At 46.3% G+C, this 21,507-nt stretch overlaps 1 protein-coding gene across 3 annotated transcripts in view; it reads right to left on the bottom strand.

The window, feature by feature from the left end:
• Positions 1–21,507, bottom strand: part of LOC143770137 (sulfotransferase 2B1-like) — a 209,770-nt gene that overhangs the window by 24,683 nt on the left and 163,580 nt on the right. For all 3 annotated transcript variants that reach the window (XM_077259459.1, XM_077259461.1, XM_077259460.1), the window contains one exon: positions 436–530. In XM_077259459.1, coding sequence (XP_077115574.1) covers positions 436–530 — 95 coding nt within the window. The remainder of the gene's footprint in view (positions 1–435; positions 531–21,507) is intronic.

The raw sequence follows: 21,507 nt of genomic DNA, 5'->3' as shown, positions 1-21,507 counted from the left end.
GTGAAGGTGATATCAAAGAAGGGGTCCTATGTTAACAAGTAACTTGGCCTGTTAGGATGTTTTGGAGTTAAATAGCTTTTTTGTTCAGTGAATGTGACCTCCTAATGCTGCAAATTCCACAAATGAGCATTTTCAGTTATTTAAAACATATCAAATGTTTAGAAATTCTACTGTGCCTAATAGTTTGGAACAGTGCATTTTGAGTTTGTATTCACTTTGGAGATTATACTGTTATCATTGGGAGGTTTCTTCAATAAAATTCGCTGTATACTCTAACGGGTGATGACTTTTATTAGACTGACTGTCATTTGCACACCGACCATTTAGGAAAATCCGAGAAAAATGTCATTTGCATAATTTGGAACATGGTGTAGGCAGTTAGTTTTAACCAGAAACCCCAATGACACTTTATGCCACCCTATAGAGTATCACTACCTGTAAGAGCTCCTCGTATGTAACAAAGAAGAATCTGCTGTCATCTTTCATTTTCATCCAGCCTTTCACATGTTCAAACCAAGATCCAAACAGAACTGAAAGACAATTGTTTAACATTTAGATGAGAATTTATTGAGCTCATAAGACCCTCTTAAATTATTAACTTTAGAAACCATAGATACTGCTTTGCAAGAACGCATCTAGTTCCAGCAAGTAGAGATGAGAGTATATGTCATTATAGCTAGCATCAAACTTTATGCTAAATAAATCTCTTGTCCATAACATTTTTCTTACAAACTCACATAAAAACACATGTGCTCACCATGAATACTAATTTTCTCTTAGTCTGCATGGTATTTCTTCTATACAGTGCTATAAGCATAGACTGGAGCGGCACTGTACCTTTAAGAATTACTGCCTGACCACATCAGCTGTCCAAATAGCATCTAAACGATTAGACGTGGGGGTCTGCCGCTCCTGGCGGAAAGAGGAAAGAGGAGAGACAAAAGGAGCCATGTACCCAGAGTTGCTACAGCTCCTAAAGAAAGAGAAATAAGAAGGAAAGGACATCGTTCAGTGAGCGTGCAGGAGAGAGAAGCACAGGAGAGTGATATCAGGGGAGACCAGCTGCGAAGGAGCTGCCTCCCTCTGAAGCGCAGATAACCAGTAGCTGGAACACCGAGGTTGTAAGGGACTCTATGACTTACAGCAGAGACTGGCAGGACAGCTGAACTGTAAATTACCTGTCCGCCACACACACCTGAAGACACAGTAACACATAAAGCCCGGGGTGTGATAGAGTCCCTGTAAAAAGGCTCGAGTTACCTGTCAATCAGGTATTGTCCTATCCTATATGGGGTACAGAGAGAACTTTGAGGACCTTATCAGAAGCCATAGGCAGTAAGGGACTACAACACCACATCACTAGAGTAAGGCTTTTAACGCCACCTGGTAAAGGGAACTCTGGATTTGCTTCCAAGCCAGCCGGACCCTGCCTGCCCTGTGATCTGGTACCCCTGACTGTGGCTGCCTGAAGTCTTCAGTAAACCAGGTAAAGAGACTGCAAACCTGTGTCCACGTTCTTTACTGCACCATTCACCATCTTCCATCTACACACCGGGTGCCCTGGGGATATACTTCACCTGTGGGAATTTATACCATCTAGCTGCCATAACATCACTCCAGAGGACCCCTTAAAGCAGCGTCGGTCCCCACTGACCAAATACCACAGGTGGTGTCACGAACAAACTTTATTCCAAAAACCCCTTTAAAGACTTTCTCTTTTACATGGGCGCCCAGGGCCACGGACCGGGTCGCAGCCACTGTGACATCCTCCTGTGAGTACCGGACCCTGTACCGAGTACCTCACGGCCATGGTGGGCGACTCACATGCATTACTGCATACTGTGGAGGACCATGTATTATAAGGAAATGCTATCATGTGCATTATGAGGTGATTGGTGGATGATACCATGAATATCAATAGGGGCTGGGGTATCTGCCACTTCCACTACTTGACAATAGAGTGGAAGGATAGTAACAAGTCTGCAAGAGCAGACCTGCAGTGCAGCAGCGAAGATACCACCAGATGGCAGCAGAATAGTCAAACAATCCGAGTCAAAACCTAGACCGTCACGCAGTACAAAGGGAAAAACAAGCACAGAGTCAGTGGAGAGCCAAAGGGTCAATACCAGACAAAAACAAAGGGACCAGAGGCAAAGTCTAGTCAGAGTCAAAGCCGAGTCAAACACTGGGAAATCCAACAGCAATCAGGAAACACTAAGACAGGATGGGCAGGTAAGGAGAAATAGACACGGGCCTCCAATGGACCAAGTACTGAAGCGAACTGTGAAACCCTGAGAATCGATAATTTAGTCAACCTCATACTCAGTCTGACCATCCACCAAGACAGCAGGTGGAGGGGATGGCAACATTGCAGAGGAAGGTACACATAGCTTAAGAAGGGACTTATGGAATACATTGGGGATCCAAAGTGACGGAGGTAAGCATAAACGGAAGGCAACTGGGTTGACAACCTCAATGACCTCATAAGTTCCAAGAAACATAGGACCCAGCTTAACAGAAGGAACCTTCAGATGTACGTTCCTGGTAGATAACCACATCTTGTCTCCCACCAGCATTTTAGGTCCCACAGATCGTCGCTTAACAGCAAAATGTTTTGTTTGCCCTTTGCCACCCCAATGTTCTTCCGAACCTCCCTCCACACCTCTTCCAACCGTTCAACTGCCGAATCAGCCCCTGGACACACCGAATCCAGGAGGAAAATTCACCTAAATGGGGGGTGACACTGTAGTTACAGAAAAACGGAGAAGTACCAGTGGACTGATCAACCCGAATTCGTATGAATGCGTATTCAGCCAACGGCAGTGAGGAGCACCAATCATCTTGCCGAGACATGGCAAGACACTGCAAAATTTGCTCAAGTGACTGGCTGGTTCTCTCCGTCTGCCCATTGGTTTCAGGATGGTAGGCCGAGGAGATGGTCAAATCAATACCCAGTCTCCTACAGAAAGCCCTCCAGAACTTGGACACAAATTGTACCCCTGTATCAGACACCAAATTCGGAGGCACACTATGCAACCGCACAACATGCTCAAGAAATAATTTAGATAAAGTTTTGGTGTTAGGCAGTCCCGCCAACAGTACAAAATGCGTCTGTTTACAAAATCTATCAACCACTACCCAGACCACAGTTTTGCCCTTGGAAGGACTGAGATCAGTGATAAAATCCATGGATAAATGAGTAGAAGGTTTATCCTGAATTGGCAATGGCACCATTTCTTTTGTCTGCCGGTTATGGGAGTTTTTAGCATGGGCACACGTATCACAAGCAGACACAAACCTAGCGATGTCAGAAGACATGGAGGACCACCAGAACAGTCTAGCCATAGATCTCTGGGTAGTTGAGACACCCGGATGCCCACTGAGAGCAGAGTCATGAAACTCCCGGAGAACCCTAAAACGATGCTGAACAGGGATGAAGAGCTTATTCTCAGGCAGTGATGGAGGAGCAAGAGACTGAGCCTCATGAATCTCCCACTCCAACTCGGAGGACACCCCAGCAATGACCACCCCATACTGAAGAATGGAGGAAGGAGGTTGAAGAGGTGATACCGGATCCAAACTGCGAGACAAGGCATCAGCCTTGACATTCTTGGAACCAGGCCGAAAGGTGATGGAAAAATGGAAACGTTAAAAAAAGCAACCACCTCACCTGCCTAGGAGTTAAGTATTTAGCAGACTCAATGTAGGACAGGTTCTTGTCCATGATCATTCACCACTAGAGTTGAGCGACTTTCATTTTTTTAAGATCGAGTCGGGTTTTGTGAAACCCGATTTTGTCCAGAGTCGAGTCGAGTGCAGTCGGCCGATTATCGCTAAAAGTCGGGGATCGACCGAAACACGAAACCCAATGCAAGTCAATGGGGAAGCATAGTCGGCAGTGAGTGGAGGCCAGGAAAACACCTACAGTGCCCATTTTAATGCCAAAAACATCCATTCTTGTTTCTGAAGCTTGTCAATCTTAATTAACTTTATAATAATAGTTGGGCATAGGGAATTGGGGGTCATTTGGCAAAAGTTGTGGGGGGAGTAGGGCCGGCTCAAGTTTTTCGTGGGCCCAGGAAATGCGGACTACGTCACGGCGGTGTTGCAGGGAAAGGTAAGTATTTCAACGTTGCAAGTGCTGTGATCCTGAGCAAGCAGGGGGGGCCCACTCGTTCGCATTGGCACTGGCACAGGGCCCCTCAAAGTACAGCGATGTGTGTTTGCATGGCGGGGGCGCCTCCCACCAGCAGCGACACTTTTGCGTACTCTGAGGGGCCCTGTGCCAGTGACGTCGCCAACGAGTATGCCCCCCCACCTGATGAAGGAACCTGCACTTTCATCTGCACCTTCCTCTCTGTCCCTGTGTAAGGTGGTATAACATGCGGGAAGGGGAACCTTACTTTCAGCAGGGTCAGATTCTGGCTGTGTAGAGTATAAGGGGAATGTAGTGGTCTAGGTCAATGTACCAGCAGACTCATCTAGCAGTGGCTGGGCAATGGGCAGGATGAGGAGGAAACAGATATAGGGCCAAAGAATAAAGTAGGCTAAATGCAGTTCAAAATTTGTAACAGGACTAAACAGGCGGCATTGCTTTGTTCAGTGGAGTAGCAAACCCAAGAGCAGCAGACACTGTTTCAAGGGCATAATCACACTAGTAGGCCAAATGCAGTTTAATATCTGATAGTATAGGGCGAAAGCCAGAATGTGGAAGCTCAGCTTTGTTAAGTTGAGGACAACACCAGGCAGGGGCAGACAGACACCTTTAGTAGGCCGGAACAGCCAATTGCATTTTTAAAAATGGTAATTTGGAACTGAAGGTTGAAGCTCAGCTTTATTCAGTTGAGGACAACACCAGGCAGGGGCAGACAGACACCTTTAGTAGGCCGGAACAGCCAATTTTTTAAAAAAACAGCAGTTAGTAAGAGGCAGAAGGTAGAAGCTCAGCTTTATTCAGTTGAGGACAACACCAGGCAGGGGCAGACAGACACCTTTAGTAGGCCGGAACAGCCAATGGCATTTTTAAAAATGGTAATTTGGAACAGAAGGTTGAAGCTCAGCTTTATTCAGTTGAGGACAACACCAGGCAGGGGCAGACAGACACCTTTAGTAGGCCGGAACAGCCAATTGCATTTTTAAAAATGGTAATTTGGAACTGAAGGTTGAAGCTCAGCTTTATTCAGTTGAGGACAACACCAGGCAGGGGCAGACATTCACCTTTAGTAGGCCGGAACAGCCAATTGCATTTTTAAAAATGGTAATTTGGAACAGAAGGTTGAAGCTCAGCTTTATTCAGTTGAGGACAACACCAGGCAGGGGCAGACAGACACCTTTAGTAGGCCGGAACAGCCAATGGCATTTTTAAAAATGGTAATTTGGAACTGAAGGTTGAAGCTCAGCTTTATTCAGTTGAGGACAACACCAGGCAGGGGCAGACAGACACCTTTAGTAGGCCGGAACAGCCAATGGCATTTTTAAAAATGGTAATTTGGAACTGAAGGTTGAAGCTCAGCTTTATTCAGTTGAGGACAACACCAGGCAGGGGCAGACAGACACCTTTAGTAGGCTGGAACAGCCAATTTTTAAAAAAAACAGCAGTTAGTAAGAGGCAGAAGGTAGAAGCTCAGCTTTATTCAGTTGAGGACAACACCAGGCAGGGGCAGACATTCACCTTTAGTAGGCCGGAACAGCCAATGGCATTTTTAAAAATGGTAATTTGGAACAGAAGGTTGAAGCTCAGCTTTATTCAGTTGAGGACAACACCAGGCAGGGGCAGACAGACACCTTTAGTAGGCCGGAACAGCCAATTGCTTTTTTAAAAATGGTAATTTGGAACTGAAGGTTGAAGCTCAGCTTTATTCAGTTGCAGCTTCTTGGCAATAATATAAAGAAGACGAGACAGGACAACACTCGTTGGATGCCATATCTGTGTTTTCACTGGAAAAAAAACTGTCAGTTAACTACTTGTAGGAGAAAGTTTTTGTAGCTGGAGGCCACTTTTTGTATTGTACCAGTTTTCTGTTGTATGTTTGGAACTGAAGGTTGAAGCTCAGCTTTATTCAGTTGAGGACAACACCAGGCAGGGGCAGACACCTTTAGAAGGACGGAACAGCCAATTTTTTTAAAAACAGCAGTTAATCAGAGCCAGAAGGTAGAAGCTCAGCTTTATTCAGTTGAGGACAACTTGAATTAGGGACTGCAGACAGACTTTGCAGGCTGTCCCCTGTGTGGACCATGCATCCAATACATTAACCCATTTAGCCACAAAGGACACGTAACCTTCCGTGGCCAGGCCTACAGGTCCATGTGTCTGTTGTCAGGTATACCTTTGGACTGACAAATTGACAGAATGCAAGGACAATGCGGTCTTTAACATGCAGGTGGAGGGGTGGGATGGCTTTTCTCGCAAAAGAATTGTCAACTGGGTAGCTCATAGCGTGGTATATCGTAGTTCATCCTGGCTTTATTAATATTAAATTAAATAAAAAAATAGGCTCTAGGCACTTTATTATTGGTTCCAGGGGTACACGGGCAGCAGTGGTCAGGTGAGTGGAGGCCTAGTGGAAGGAGGGACCTTAGACAGGCTTCGAAGGCCTAACATAATAAAATGGGCTGGCGGTAGGCACTTTATTATTGGTTCCAGGGGTACACGGGCAGCAGTGGTCTGGTCAGTGGAGGCCTAGTGGAAGGAGGGACCGCAGACAGGCTTCGAAGGCCTAACACAATAAAATGGGCTGGCTGTAGGCACTTTAAAATTGGTTCCAGGGGTACACGGGCAGCAGTGGTCTGGTCAGTGGAGGCCTAGTGGAAGGAGGGACCGCAGACAGGCTTCGAAGGCCTAACACAATAAAATGGGCTGGCTGTAGGCACTTTATTATTGGTTCCAGGGGTACACGGGCAGCAGTGGTCAGGTGAGTGGAGGCCTAGTGGAAGGAGGGACCTTAGACAGGCTTCGAAGGCCTAACATAAAAAAATGAGCTGGCTGTAGGCACTTTATAATTGGTTCCAGGGGTACACGGGCAGCAGTGGTCTGGTCAGTGGAGGCCTAGTGGAAGGAGGGACCGCAGACAGGCTTCGAAGGCCTAAAATAACAAACAATAGGCTTATGGCAGTTTTACAGCGGTTACATGGATACACGGGCAGGCAGCTTGGTGGTCAGTGGAGGAGTATTTAAAGTAGGGACCGCAGACAGGCTATCAAAGGCCTAAAATAACAAACAATAGGCTTATGGCAGTTTTACAGCGGTTACATGGATACACGGGCAGGCAGCTGGTGATGAGTGGAGGAGTATTTAAAGTAGGGACCGCAGACAGGCTATCAAAGGCCTAAAATAACAAACAATAGGCTTATGGCAGTTTTACAGCGGTTACATGGATACACGGGCAGGCAGCTGGTGATGAGTGGAGGAGTATTTAAAGTAGGGACCGCAGACAGGCTATCAAAGGCCTAAAATAACAAACAATAGGCTCATGGCAGTTTTACAGCGGTTACATGGATACACGGGCAGGCAGCTTGGTGGTCAGTGGAGGAGTATTTAAAGTAGGGACCGCAGACAGGCTATCAAAGGCCTAAAATAACAAACAATAGGCTCATGGCAGCTTTACAGCGGTTACATGGATACACAGGCAGCTTGGTGGTGAGTGGAGGAGTATTTAAAGTAGGGACCGCAGACGGGCTATCAAAGGCCTAAAATAACAAACAATAGGCTTATGGCAGTTTTACAGCGGTTACATGGATACACGGGCAGGCAGCTGGTGATGAGTGGAGGAGTATTTAAAGTAGGGACCGCAGACAGGCTATCAAAGGCCTAAAATAACAAACAATAGGCTTATGGCAGTTTTACAGCGGTTACATGGATACACGGGCAGGCAGCTTGGTGGTCAGTGGAGGAGTATTTAAAGTAGGGACCGCAGACAGGCTATCAAAGGCCTAAAATAACAAACAATAGGCTCATGGCAGTTTTACAGCGGTTACATGGATACACGGGCAGGCAGCTTGGTGGTCAGTGGAGGAGTATTTAAAGTAGGGACCGCAGACAGGCTATCAAAGGCCTAAAATAACAAACAATAGGCTTATGGCAGTTTTACAGCGGTTACATGGATACACGGGCAGGCAGCTGGTGATGAGTGGAGGAGTATTTAAAGTAGGGACCGCAGACAGGCTATCAAAGGCCTAAAATAACAAACAATAGGCTCATGGCAGTTTTACAGCGGTTACATGGATACACGGGCAGGCAGCTTGGTGGTCAGTGGAGGAGTATTTAAAGTAGGGACCGCAGACAGGCTATCAAAGGCCTAAAATAACAAACAATAGGCTCATGGCAGCTTTACAGCGGTTACATGGATACACAGGCAGCTTGGTGGTGAGTGGAGGAGTATTTAAAGTAGGGACCGCAGACAGGCTATCAAAGGCCTAAAATAACAAACAATAGGCTTATGGCAGTTTTACAGCGGTTACATGGATACACGGGCAGGCAGCTGGTGATGAGTGGAGGAGTATTTAAAGTAGGGACCGCAGACAGGCTATCAAAGGCCTAAAATAACAAACAATAGGCTTATGGCAGTTTTACAGCGGTTACATGGATACACGGGCAGGCAGCTTGGTGGTCAGTGGAGGAGTATTTAAAGTAGGGACCGCAGACAGGCTATCAAAGGCCTAAAATAACAAACAATAGGCTCATGGCAGTTTTACAGCGGTTACATGGATACACGGGCAGGCAGCTTGGTGGTGAGTGGAGGAGTATTTAAAGTAGGGACCGCAGACAGGCTATCAAAGGCCTAAAATAACAAACAATAGGCTCATGGCAGCTTTACAGCGGTTACATGGATACACAGGCAGCTTGGTGGTGAGTGGAGGAGTATTTAAAGTAGGGACCGCAGACAGGCTATCAAAGGCCTAAAATAACAAACAATAGGCTTATGGCAGTTTTACAGCGGTTACATGGATACACGGGCAGGCAGCTGGTGATGAGTGGAGGAGTATTTAAAGTAGGGACCGCAGACAGGCTATCAAAGGCCTAAAATAACAAACAATAGGCTCATGGCAGCTTTACAGAGGTTACATGGATACACAGGCAGCTTGGTGGTGAGTGGAGGAGTAGTGCAAGGAGTGTCTGTCCCAGTACTCCCAAAATATAAATAGATGTTAATGTCTCGCAAAACAACCAAAACAAAAAAAAAGGTGGCATACTTAGGTACAGGGGTGGGCTCATCTACTGAGTTTCTGACATAGTAATTTGGCAGTAACTATTTAATGGTGCCAATATAGGACACAGACACAGACTACTTTAAGTTGCATCATAGATGTCTACAAATTTGTATTGTCAGTGCCAGACATTGAATGATGTCAGCGAATAGACTAAAGATTGGTGGAGCTGTGCGACATAATTTTGCACGTGGTAGAGCACATTTTGAGCTGGGGTAGGGGGGAACTCTCTTGAGGCCGGCGGGACCGCCCCAGGGCCCCTCATGTTACAACGGTGTGTCTGACGTTGGGTGAGCACCGCCACCGCCAGAGACACTACATTGTACTATGAGGGACCCAGTAGCAATGCCGTCAACTGTCATGATCTCAATGGCAAGAGAACATAGCATAAGCATATATAGGAACTAGCTCTTGGAAGATGGGAACTGAGCTGACCATGAACTAAACCTAACGCACAACTAGCAGTGGCCGGGTAGCATGCCTACGTTGATTCTAGATGCCCAGCACCAGCCGGAGGACTAAATAAAGCTAGCAGAGGAAAATATTAGTCCTAGCTCACCTCTAGAGAAATACCCCGAAAGGAGACAGAGGCCCCCCACATGTATTGGCGGTGAGTTGAGATGAAATAACAAACGTAGTATGAAAATAGGTTTAGCAAATTTGAGGTCCACTTACTACATAGCAGAAGACAGAAAGGACACTTTCATGGTCAGCTGAAAACCCTATCAAAAACACCATCCAGAAATTACTTTAAAACTCTGGCATTAACTCATAACACCAGAGTGGCAATTCCTGTTCACAAGAGCTTTCCAGACACAGTAACGAAACTACAGCTGTGAACTGGAACAAAAATGCAAAAACAAACATGGACAAGAGTCCAACTTATCTAGTAGTTGTCTAGGAGCAGGAACAAGCACAGAGAGGCTTCTGATAACATTGTTGACCGGCAAGCAACTAACAGAGCAGCAAGGTTATATAGCGACTCCCACATCTTGATGGGAACAGGTGAACAAAGAAGATGAAGACACCAGTTCAATTCCACCAGTAGCCACCGGGGGAGCCCAGAATCCAAATTCACAACAGTCAACCAAAAGCGAGCACACCCACCTCTTCAGACAAACAGCAGTCTCACGGGTGCTTGCGCCAAGTCGCGATACCACGGCCCCGTGTGGGGAGTTTTGCCATTTAGGGAGGTGTAAACATGTCGTATGCTGTACAATCAGCTGCAGCAAATTAGACATTAGAAAAGTAATTCACAGGCAAGAGCTTTTCATAGGAAAGCTAGGTGTCGGCCGGGCAAGGTGGGGCAAAAGATTTCGAAATCCAGTTGTGGTTCATTTTAATGAATGTTAGATCGTCAACATTTTGGGTAGCCAGACGAGTCCTTTTTTCGGTTAATATTGAACCTGCAGCACTGAATACTCTTTCTGATAGGACACTTGCTGCCGGGCAAGCAAGCTCCTGCAATGCATATTCTGCCAATTCTGGCCAGGTGTCTAATTTGGAGGCCCAGTAATCAAATGGGAATGACGGTTGAGGGAGAACATCGATAAGGGATGAAAAATAGTTAGTAACCATACTGGACAAATGTTGTCTCCTGTCACTTTCAATTGATGCAGCAGTACCTGTCCTGTCTGCGGTCATAGCAAAATCACTCCACAACCTGGTCAGAAAACCCCTCTGTCCAACGCCACTTCTGATGTGTGCACCCCTAACTGTTGTGAAATTGGATTCTGGGCTCCCCCGGTGGCCACTTGTGGAATTGTACTTGTGTGCATCATCCCCTCTGTTCACCTGCTCCTATCAGGATGTGGGAGTCGCTATATAACCTTGCTCCTCTGTCAGTTTCATGCCGGTCAACAATGTAATCAGAAGCCTTTCTGTGCATGTTCCTGCTACTAGACAACTCCCAGCTAAGTTGGACTTTTGTCCTTGTGTGTTTTTGCATTTTGTTCCTGTTCACAGCTGCTGTTTCGTTACTGTGTCTGGAAAGCTCTTGTGAGCGGAAATTGCCACTCTGGTGTTATGAGTTAATGCTAGAGTCTTAAAGTAATTTCTGGATGGTGTTTTGATAGGGTTTTCTGCTGACCATGAAAGTGCCCTTTCTGTCTTCTTGCTATCTAGTAAGCGGACCTCGATTTTTGCTAAACCTATTTTCATACTACGTTTGTCATTTCATCTAAAATCACCGCCAATATATGTGGGGGCCTCTGTCTGCCTTTTGGGAAAATTTCTCTAGAGGTGAGCCAGGACTGTCTTTTCCTCTGCTAGGATTAGGTAGTTCTCCGGCTGGCGCTGGGCATCTAGGGATAAAAAAACGTAGGCATGCTACCCGGCCACTTCTAGTTGTGCGGCAGGTTTAGTTCATGGTCAGTATAGTTTCCATCTTCCAAGAGCTAGTTCTCATATATGCTGGGCTATGTTCTCTCGCCATTGAGAATCATGACAGTTTGACCGGCCCAAAAAAAAGGGTTAAATTACTGGCTGAGAAAGGAGAGAAAAAAGAAGTCTGCTACAATTTTTTTTTTTTTCCTCTAGTTCTGAGTGTGCTCTTAATTGAATCACTTGCTAGTCTGCCTATACTGCAGCCTTCCTCTCTTTCTCTCCTTCTAATCCTTGAATGGCTCTGTGTTCACCTGTTTCAAATGGATCTTCAGAGTGTAGCTACAGGTTTGAATAATCTCGCCACAAAGGTACAAAATTTGCAAGATTTTGTTGTTCATGCACCTATGTCTGAGCCTAGAATTCCTTTGCCTGAATTCTTCTCGGGGAATAGATCTCACTTTCAAAATTTTAAAAATAATTGCAAATTGTTTTTGTCCCTGAAGTCTCGCTCTGCCGGAGACCCTGCACAGCAGGTCAGCATTGTAATTTCCTTGCTCCGGGGCGACCCTCAAGACTGGGCTTTTGCATTGGCACCAGGGGATCCTGCGTTGCTCAATGTGGATGCGTTTTTTCTGGCCTTGGGGTTGCTTTATGAGGAACCTCATTTAGAGCTTCAGGCGGAAAAGGCCTTGATGTCCTTGTCTCAGGGGCAAGATGAAGCTGAAATATACTGCCAAAAATTCCGCAAATGGTCTGTGCTTACTCAGTGGAATGAGTGCGCCCTGGCGGCGATTTTCAGAGAAGGTCTCTCTGATGCCATTAAGGATGTTATGGTGGGGTTCCCTGTGCCTGCGAGTCTGAATGAGTCCATGACGATGGCTATTCAGATCGATAGGCGTCTGCGGGAGCGCAAACCTGTGCACCATTTGGCAGTGTCTACTGAGAAAACGCCAGAAAATATGCAATGTGATAGAATTCTGTCCAGAAGCGAGCGGCAGAATTTTAGACGAAAAAATGGGTTGTGCTTCTATTGTGGTGATTCAACTCATGTTATATCAGCATGCTTTAAGCGTACTAAGAAGCCTGACAAGTCTGTTTCAATTAGCACTTTACAGTCTAAGTTTATTCTATCTGTGACCCTGATTTGTTCTTTGTCATCTATTACCGCGGACGCCTATGTCGACTCTGGCGCTGCTTTGAGTCTTATGGATTGGTCCTTTGCCAAACGCTGTGGGTATGATTTGGAGCCATTGGAGGCTCCGATACCTCTGAAAGGGATTGACTCCACCCCATTGGCTAGTAATAAACCACAATACTGGACACAAGTGACTATGCGTGTTAATCCGGATCACCAGGAGGTTATTCGCTTTCTGGTGCTGTATAATCTACATGATGTTTTGGTGCTGGGATTGCCATGGCTGCAATCTCATAACCCAGTCCTCGACTGGAGAGCTATGTCTGTGTTAAGCTGGGGATGTAAAGGAACTCATGGGGACGTACCTTTGGTTTCCATTTCATCATCTATTCCCTCTGAGATTCCTGAATTCTTGTCTGACTTTCGTGACGTTTTTGAAGAACCCAAGGTTGGTTCACTACCTCCGCACCGGGAGTGCGATTGTGCCATAGACTTGATCCCGGGTAGTAAATACCCTAAGGGTCGTTTATTTAATCTGTCTGTGCCTGAACACGCGGCTATGCGAGAATATATAAAGGAGTCCTTGGAAAAGGGACATATTCGTCCTTCGTCATCTCCCTTAGGAGCCGGTTTTTTCTTTGTGTCTAAGAAAGACGGCTCTTTGAGGCCGTGTATTGATTATCGACTTTTGAATAAAATCACGGTTAAATATCAATATCCGTTACCACTGCTTACTGATTTGTTTGCTCGTATAAAGGGGGCCAAGTGGTTCTCTAAGATTGATCTCCGTGGGGCGTATAATTTGGTGCGAATCAAGCAGGGGGATGAGTGGAAAACCGCATTTAATACGCCCGAGGGCCATTTTGAGTATTTGGTGATGCCTTTTGGTCTTTCAAATGCCCCTTCAGTCTTCCAGTCCTTTATGCATGACATTTTCCGCGATTATTTGGATAAATTTATGATTGTGTATCTGGATGATATTCTGATTTTTTCGGATGACTGGGACTCTCATGTCCAGCAGGTCAGGAGGGTTTTTCAGGTTTTGCGGTCTAATTCCTTGTGTGTGAAGGGTTCTAAGTGTGTTTTTGGGGTTCAAAAGATTTCCTTCTTGGGATACATTTTTTCCCCCTCTTCCATCGAGATGGATCCTGTCAAGGTTCAGGCTATTGGTGATTGGACGCAACCCTCTTCTCTTAAGAGTCTTCAGAAATTTTTGGGCTTTGCTAACTTTTATCGTCGATTTATTGCTGGTTTTTCTGATGTTGTAAAACCATTGACTGATTTGACTAAGAAGGGTGCTGATGTTGCTGATTGGTCCCCTGATGCTGTGGAGGCCTTTCGGGAGCTCAAGCGCCGCTTTTCTTCCGCCCCAGTGTTGCGTCAGCCTGATGTTGCTCTTCCTTTTCAGGTTGAGGTCGACGCTTCTGAAATCGGAGCTGGGGCGGTGTTGTCGCAGAGAAGTTCCGACTGCTCCGTGATGAGACCTTGTGCTTTTTTTTCCCGTAAATTTTCGCCCGCCGAGCGGAATTATGATATTGGGAATCGGGAGCTTTTGGCCATGAAGTGGGCTTTTGAGGAGTGGCGTCACTGGCTTGAGGGGGCCAGACATCAGGTGGTGGTATTGACTGACCACAAAAATTTAATTTACCTTGAGTCTGCCAGGCGCCTGAATCCTAGACAGGCGCGCTGGTCGTTGTTTTTCTCTCGGTTTAATTTTGTGGTGTCTTACCTACCGGGTTCTAAGAATGTTAAGGCGGATGCCCTTTCTAGGAGTTTTGAGCCTGACTCCCCTGGTAATTCTGAGCCCACAGGTATCCTTAAAGATGGAGTGGTATTGTCTGCCGTTTCTCCAGACCTGCGGCGGGCCTTGCAGGAGTTTCAGGCGGATAGACCTGATCGTTGCCCACCTGGTAGACTGTTTGTTCCTGATGATTGGACCAGTAGAGTCATCTCTGAGGTTCATTCTTCTGCGTTGGCAGGTCATCCTGGAATCTTTGGTACCAGGGATTTGGTGGCAAGGTCCTTCTGGTGGCCTTCCCTGTCACGAGATGTGCGAGGCTTTGTGCAGTCTTGTGACGTTTGTGCTCGGGCCAAGCCTTGTTGTTCTCGGGCTAGTGGATTGTTGTTACCCTTGCCTATCCCGAAGAGGCCTTGGACGCACATCTCGATGGATTTTATTTCGGATCTGCCTGTTTCTCATAAGATGTCTGTCATCTGGGTGGTGTGTGACCGTTTCTCTAAGATGGTCCATCTGGTTCCCTTGCCTAAGTTGCCTTCTTCTTCCGAGTTGGTTCCTCTGTTTTTTCAAAATGTTGTTCGTTTGCATGGTATTCCGGAGAATATCGTTTCTGACAGAGGGACCCAATTCGTGTCTAGATTTTGGCGGGCATTCTGTGCTAGGATGGGCATAGATTTGTCCTTTTCGTCTGCTTTCCATCCTCAGACTAATGGCCAGACCGAGCGGACTAATCAGACCTTGGAGACATATTTGAGGTGTTTTGTGTCTGCGGATCAGGATGATTGGGTTGCTTTTTTGCCTTTGGCGGAGTTCGCCCTCAATAATCGGGCCAGCTCTGCCACCTTGGTGTCCCCGTTTTTCTGTAATTCGGGGTTTCATCCTCGATTTTCCTCCGGTCAAGTGGAATCTTCGGATTGTCCTGGAGTGGATGCTGTGGTGGACAGGTTGCATCAGATTTGGGGGCAGGTGGTGGACAATTTGAAGTTGTCCCAGGAGAAGACTCAGCTTTTTGCCAACCGCCGTCGTCGTGTTGGTCCTCGGCTTTGTGTTGGGGACTTGGTGTGGTTGTCTTCTCGTTTTGTCCCTATGAGGGTTTCTTCTCCTAAGTTTAAGCCTCGGTTCATCGGCCCGTACAGGATATTGGAGATTCTTAACCCTGTGTCCTTCCGTTTGGACCTCCCTGCATTCTTTTCGATTCATAATGTTTTTCATCGGTCATTGTTGCGCAGGTATGAGGTACCGGCTGTGCCTTCCGTTGAGCCTCCTGCTCCGGTGTTGGTTGAGGGTGAGTTGGAGTACGTTGTGGAAAAGATCTTGGACTCTCGTGTTTCCAGACGGAAACTCCAGTATCTGGTCAAATGGAAGGGATACGGTCAGGAGGATAATTCTTGGGTCACTGCCTCTGATGTTCATGCCTCCGATCTTGTCCGTGCCTTTCATAGGGCTCATCCTGATCGCCCTGGTGGTTCTGGTGAGGGTTCGGTGCCCCCTCCTTGAGGGGGGGGTACTGTTGTGAAATTGGATTCTGGGCTCCCCCGGTGGCCACTTGTGGAATTGTACTTGTGTGCATCATCCCCTCTGTTCACCTGCTCCTATCAGGATGTGGGAGTCGCTATATAACCTTGCTCCTCTGTCAGTTTCATGCCGGTCAATAATGTAATCAGAAGCCTTTCTGTGCATGTTCCTGCTACTAGACAACTCCCAGCTAAGTTGGACTTTTGTCCTTGTGTGTTTTTGCATTTTGTTCCTGTTCACAGCTGCTGTTTCGTTACTGTGTCTGGAAAGCTCTTGTGAGCGGAAATTGCCACTCTGGTGTTATGAGTTAATGCTAGAGTCTTAAAGTAATTTCTGGATGGTGTTTTGATAGGGTTTTCTGCTGACCATGAAAGTGCCCTTTCTGTCTTCTTGCTATCTAGTAAGCGGACCTCGATTTTTGCTAAACCTATTTTCATACTACGTTTGTCATTTCATCTAAAATCACCGCCAATATATGTGGGGGCCTCTGTCTGCCTTTTGGGAAAATTTCTCTAGAGGTGAGCCAGGACTGTCTTTTCCTCTGCTAGGATTAGGTAGTTCTCCGGCTGGCGCTGGGCATCTAGGGATAAAAAAACCTAGGCATGCTACCCGGCCACTTCTAGTTGTGCGGCAGGTTTAGTTCATGGTCAGTATAGTTTCCATCTTCCAAGAGCTAGTTCTCATATATGCTGGGCTATGTTCTCTCGCCATTGAGAATCATGACACCTAACACTCCTAGTCTGCTGCCCCCTGGAGCTCGTGTGAGAACGATCACGTGCGCTGTGTGCTGGGAATGCCTGAAGCAAACGGTCAACAAGAGTTGATTGTTTGGTTGCTAATATTAGTTCCAAGTTCTCATGTGGCATAATATTTTGCAATTTGCCTTTATAGCGTGGATCAAGGAGGCAGGCCAACCAGTAATCGTCATCGTTCATCATTTTCGTAATGCGTGTGTCCCTTTTTAGGATACGTAAGGCATAATCCGCCATGTGGGCCAAAGTTCCAGTTGTCAAATCTCCGGTTGTGATTGGTTGAGGGGCAGTTGCAGGCAAATCTACGTCACTTGTGTCCCTCAAAAAACCAGAACCCGGCCGTGACACGCAACCAATTTCCTGTGCCCCCGGGAAAGGTTCGGCATTAAAAATATACTCATCCCCATCATCCTCCTCGTCCTCCACCTCCTCTTCGCCCGCTACCTCGTCCTGTACACTGCCCTGACCAGACAATGGCTGACTGTCATCAAGGCTTTCCTCTTCCTCTGGTGCAGACGCCTGCTCCTTTATGTGCGTCAAACTTTGCATCAGCAGACGCATTAGGGGGATGCTCATGCTTATTACGGCGTTGTCTGCACTAACCAGCCATGTGCATTCCTCAAAACACTGAAGGACTTGACACATGTCTTGTATCTTAGACCACTGCACACCTGACAACTCCATGTCTGCCATCCTACTGCCTGCCCGTGTATCCTCCCACAAATAAATAACAGCACGCCTCTGTTCGCACAGTCTCTGAAGCATGTGCAGTGTTGAGTTCCACCTTGTTGCAACGTCTATGATTAGGCGATGCTGGGGAAGGTTCAAAGACCGCTGATAGGTCTGCATACGGCTGGCGTGTACAGGCGAACGTCGGATATGTGAGCAAAGTGCACGCACTTTGAGGAGCAGGTCGGAGAACCCAGGATAAGTTTTCAATAAGCACTGCACCACCAGGTTTAAGGTGTGAGCCAGGCAAGGAATGTGTTTCAGTTGGGAAAGGGAGATGGCAGCCATGAAATTCCTTCCGTTATCACTCACTACCTTGCCTGCCTCAAGATCTACTGTGCCCAGCCACGACTGCGTTTCTTGTTGCAAGAACTCGGATAGAACTTCCGCGGTGTCTGTTGTCGCCCAAACACTTCATAGCCAATACAGCCTGCTGACGCTTGGCAGTAGCTGGCCCATAATGGGACAACTGGTGTGCAACAGTGTCATCTGCCGATGGAGTGGTTGGCAGACTGCGTTCTGTGGAAGAGCTGTAGCTTCTGCAGGAGGACGAGGAGGAGGAGGAGGAGGGGGTGCGAACGCCTACAGCCAACTGTTTCCTAGACCGTGGGCTAGGCACAACTGTCCCTAAATTGATGTCGCCTGTGGACCCTGCATCCACCACATTCACCCAGTGTGCCGTGATGGACACATAACGTCCCTGGCCATGCCTACTGGTCCATGCATCTGTAGTCAGGTGCACCTTTGTACTCACAGATTGCCTGAGTGCATGGACGATGCGCTGTTTAACATGCTGGTGCAGGGCTGGGATGGCTTTTCTGGAAAAAAAGTGTCGACTGGGTAGCTCGTATCGTGGTTCAGCGTACTCCATCAGGGCTTTGAAAGCTTCGCTTTCAACTAACCGGTAGGGCATCATCTCTAACGAGATTAGTCTAGCTATGTGGGCGTTAAAACACTGTGTACGCGGATGCGAGGATAAGTACTTCCTTTTTCTAACCAGAGTCTCATGTAGGGTGAGCTGGACTGGAGAGCTGGAGATCGTGGAACTTTCGGGTGTGCCGGTGTACATGGCAGACTGAGAGACGGTTGGAGACGGTATTGTTTCCGCCGGTGCCCTAGATGCAATATTTCCTCCTACAAAACTGGTGGTTCCCTGACCCTGACTGCTTTTGGCTGGCAAAGAAACCTGCACAGATACTGCCGGTGGTGCGGAAAATGGTGGCCTTACAGTGACGGAAGGGATGTTGCGTTGCTGACTAGCTTCATTGGCCGAGGGTGCTACAACCTTAAGGGACGTTTGGTAGTTAGTCCAGGCTTGAAAATGCATGGTGGTTAAGTGTCTATGCATGCAACTAGTATTTAGACTTTTCAGATTCTGACCTCTGCTTAAGCTAGTTGAACATTTTTGACAGATGACTTTGCGCTGATCAGTTGGATGTTGTTTAAAAAAATGCCAGACTGCACTCTTCCTAGACTCGGATCCCTTTTCAGGGATTGCAGACTGAGCGTTAACCGGATGGCCACGCTGTCCTCCAACAGGTTTTGGCTTTGACACGCGTTTTGGGCCAGATACGGGCCCGGCAGATGGAACCTGTTGCGATGTTGATGCCTGCTGCGGCCCCTCCTCCACCTCCGCTTCTGAACTACTGCCGCCTGCACCCTGTTCCCCCAATGGCTGCCAATTAGGGTCAATAACTGGGTCATCTATTACCTCCTCTTCGAGCTCGTGTGCAACTTCGTCTGTGTCACTGTGTCGGTCGGTGGTATAGCGTTCGTGGCGGGGCAACATAGTCTCATCAGGGTCTGATTGTGGATCTGTACCCTGAGAGGGCAATGTGGTGGTCTGAGTCAAAGGAGCAGCATAGTACTCTGGCTGTGGCTGTGCATCAGTGCACTCCATGTCAGAATATACTTGTAATGGGCATGGCCTGTTAAATGTTTCACTTTCTAAGCCAGGGACGGTATGTGTAAAGAGCTCCATGGAGTGACCCGTTGTGTCGCCTGCTGCATCCTTCTCTCTTGTTGTAGTTTTTGCTGAGGAGGACAAGGAAGCGACTTGTCCCTGACCGTGAACATCCACAAGCGACGCGCTGCTTTTACATTTACCAGTTTCGGAAGAGGAGGCAAAAGAGCTAGAGGCTGAGTCTGCAATGTAAGCCAAAACTTGCTGTTGCTGCTCCGCCTTTAAAAGCGGTTTTCCTACTCCCAGAAAAGAGAGCGTTCGAGGCCTTGTGTAGCCTGACGACGAAACTGGCTCCACAGCTCCAGACTTAGGTGGAATATTTTTATCCCCACGACCACCTGATGCTCCACTACCACTACCATCATTACCAGCTGACAATGAACGCCCACGACGACCTCTTGCACCAGACTTCCTCATTGTTTTAAAATCTTAACCAAAGTAACTTTATTTGTTGCTGTCAAACAACTTTCACGGTGAGCTATAACTTCAGTATGATTTCAATATCCCTTAACAGGTTGGTGAGACCACAAGGAAAATCAGGCACAATGTTACACACTCTGTTTTCTGTGGCACAAAATCACAGAGATGACACACACGCAGGACTGTCACTCAAGCACTAATGTCAATATTAATCTCCCACCTAATTTATTTATTTATTTTTTCAGGGAGACTTTAGAAACCAAATAATATTAAAAAAAACAAAAAAATAAATAGCCTTTCTATGGCCCACTGAATGAGAGAGAGAGGTGGCACACCCAGGAGTCAAGACTGGCACACAAGCTGAAAGGGCAATATTACTCTCCCACTGTTTTTTTATGTATTTTTTGTTTTTTAAGGGAGACTTTAGAAACCAAATAATATTTAAAAAAAAAAATAAATAGGCTTTCTATGGCCCACTGAATGAGAGAGAGGTGGCACACCCAGGAGTCAAGACTGGCACACAAGCTGAAAGGGCAATATTACTCTCCCACTGTTTTTTTTTTTTTTTTTTTTTCAGGGAGACTTTAGAAACCAAATAATAAGAAAAAAAATAAATAAATAAATAGGCTTTCTATAGCCCACTGAATGAGAGATAGCACACACAGCAGTGGCACACAAGCCCTGACTGAGGCCAATATTTTTCTCCCACTGATTGATGTAGTGTTTTTGTGTTGAGGTAGATTTTAGAACACAAATCAAGGAAAAAAAAAAATGCTTTCTATGGCCCACTGAATGAGAGATAGCACACACAGCAGTGGCACACAAGCCCTGACTGAGGCCAATATTTTTCTCCCACTGATTGATGTAGTGTTTTTGTGTTGAGGTAGATTTTAGAACACAAATCAAGGAAAAAAAAAAATGCTTTCTATGGCCCACTGAATGAGAGAGGTGGCACACCCAGGAGTCAAGACTGGCATACAAGCTGAAAGGGCAATATTACTCTCCCACTGTTTTTTTATGTATTTTTTGTTTTTTAAGGGAGACTTTAGAAACCCAATAATATTTAAAAAAAAAAATAAATAGGCTTTCTATGGCCCACTGAATGAGAGAGGTGGCACACCCAGGAGTCAAGACTGGCACACAAGCTGAAAGGGCAATATTACTCTCCCACTGTTTTTTTAAGTTTTTTTTTTTTTATTTTCAGGGAGACTTTAGAAACCAAATAATATTAAAAAAAACAAAAAAATAAATAGGCTTTCTATGGCCCACTGAATGAGAGAGAGGTGGCACACCCAGGAGTCAAGACTGGCACACAAGCTGAAAGGGCAATATTACTCTCCCACTGTTTTTTTTTTTTTTTTTTTTCCAGGGAGACTTTTGAAACCAAATAATAAGAAAAAAAATAAATAAAGAAATAGGCTTTCTATAGCCCACTGAATGAGAGATAGCACACACAGCAGTGGCACACAAGCCCTGACTGAGGCCAATATTTTTCTCCCACTGATTGATGTAGTGTTTTTGTGTTGAGGTAGATTTTAGAACACAAATCAAGGAAAAAAAAAAAAATGCTTTCTATGGCCCACTGAATGAGAGAGGTGGCACACCCAGGAGTCAAGACTGGCACACAAGCTGAAAGGGCAATATTACTCTCCCACTGTTTTTTTATGTATTTTTTGTTTTTTAAGGGAGACTTTAGAAACCCAATAATATTTAAAAAAAAATAAAT

Source organism: Ranitomeya variabilis, chromosome 4 (genome assembly GCF_051348905.1).
Source record: "Ranitomeya variabilis isolate aRanVar5 chromosome 4, aRanVar5.hap1, whole genome shotgun sequence".
NCBI classification, from domain to species: domain Eukaryota; kingdom Metazoa; phylum Chordata; class Amphibia; order Anura; family Dendrobatidae; genus Ranitomeya; species Ranitomeya variabilis.
This window is presented reverse-complemented; position numbering and strand designations above follow the sequence as displayed.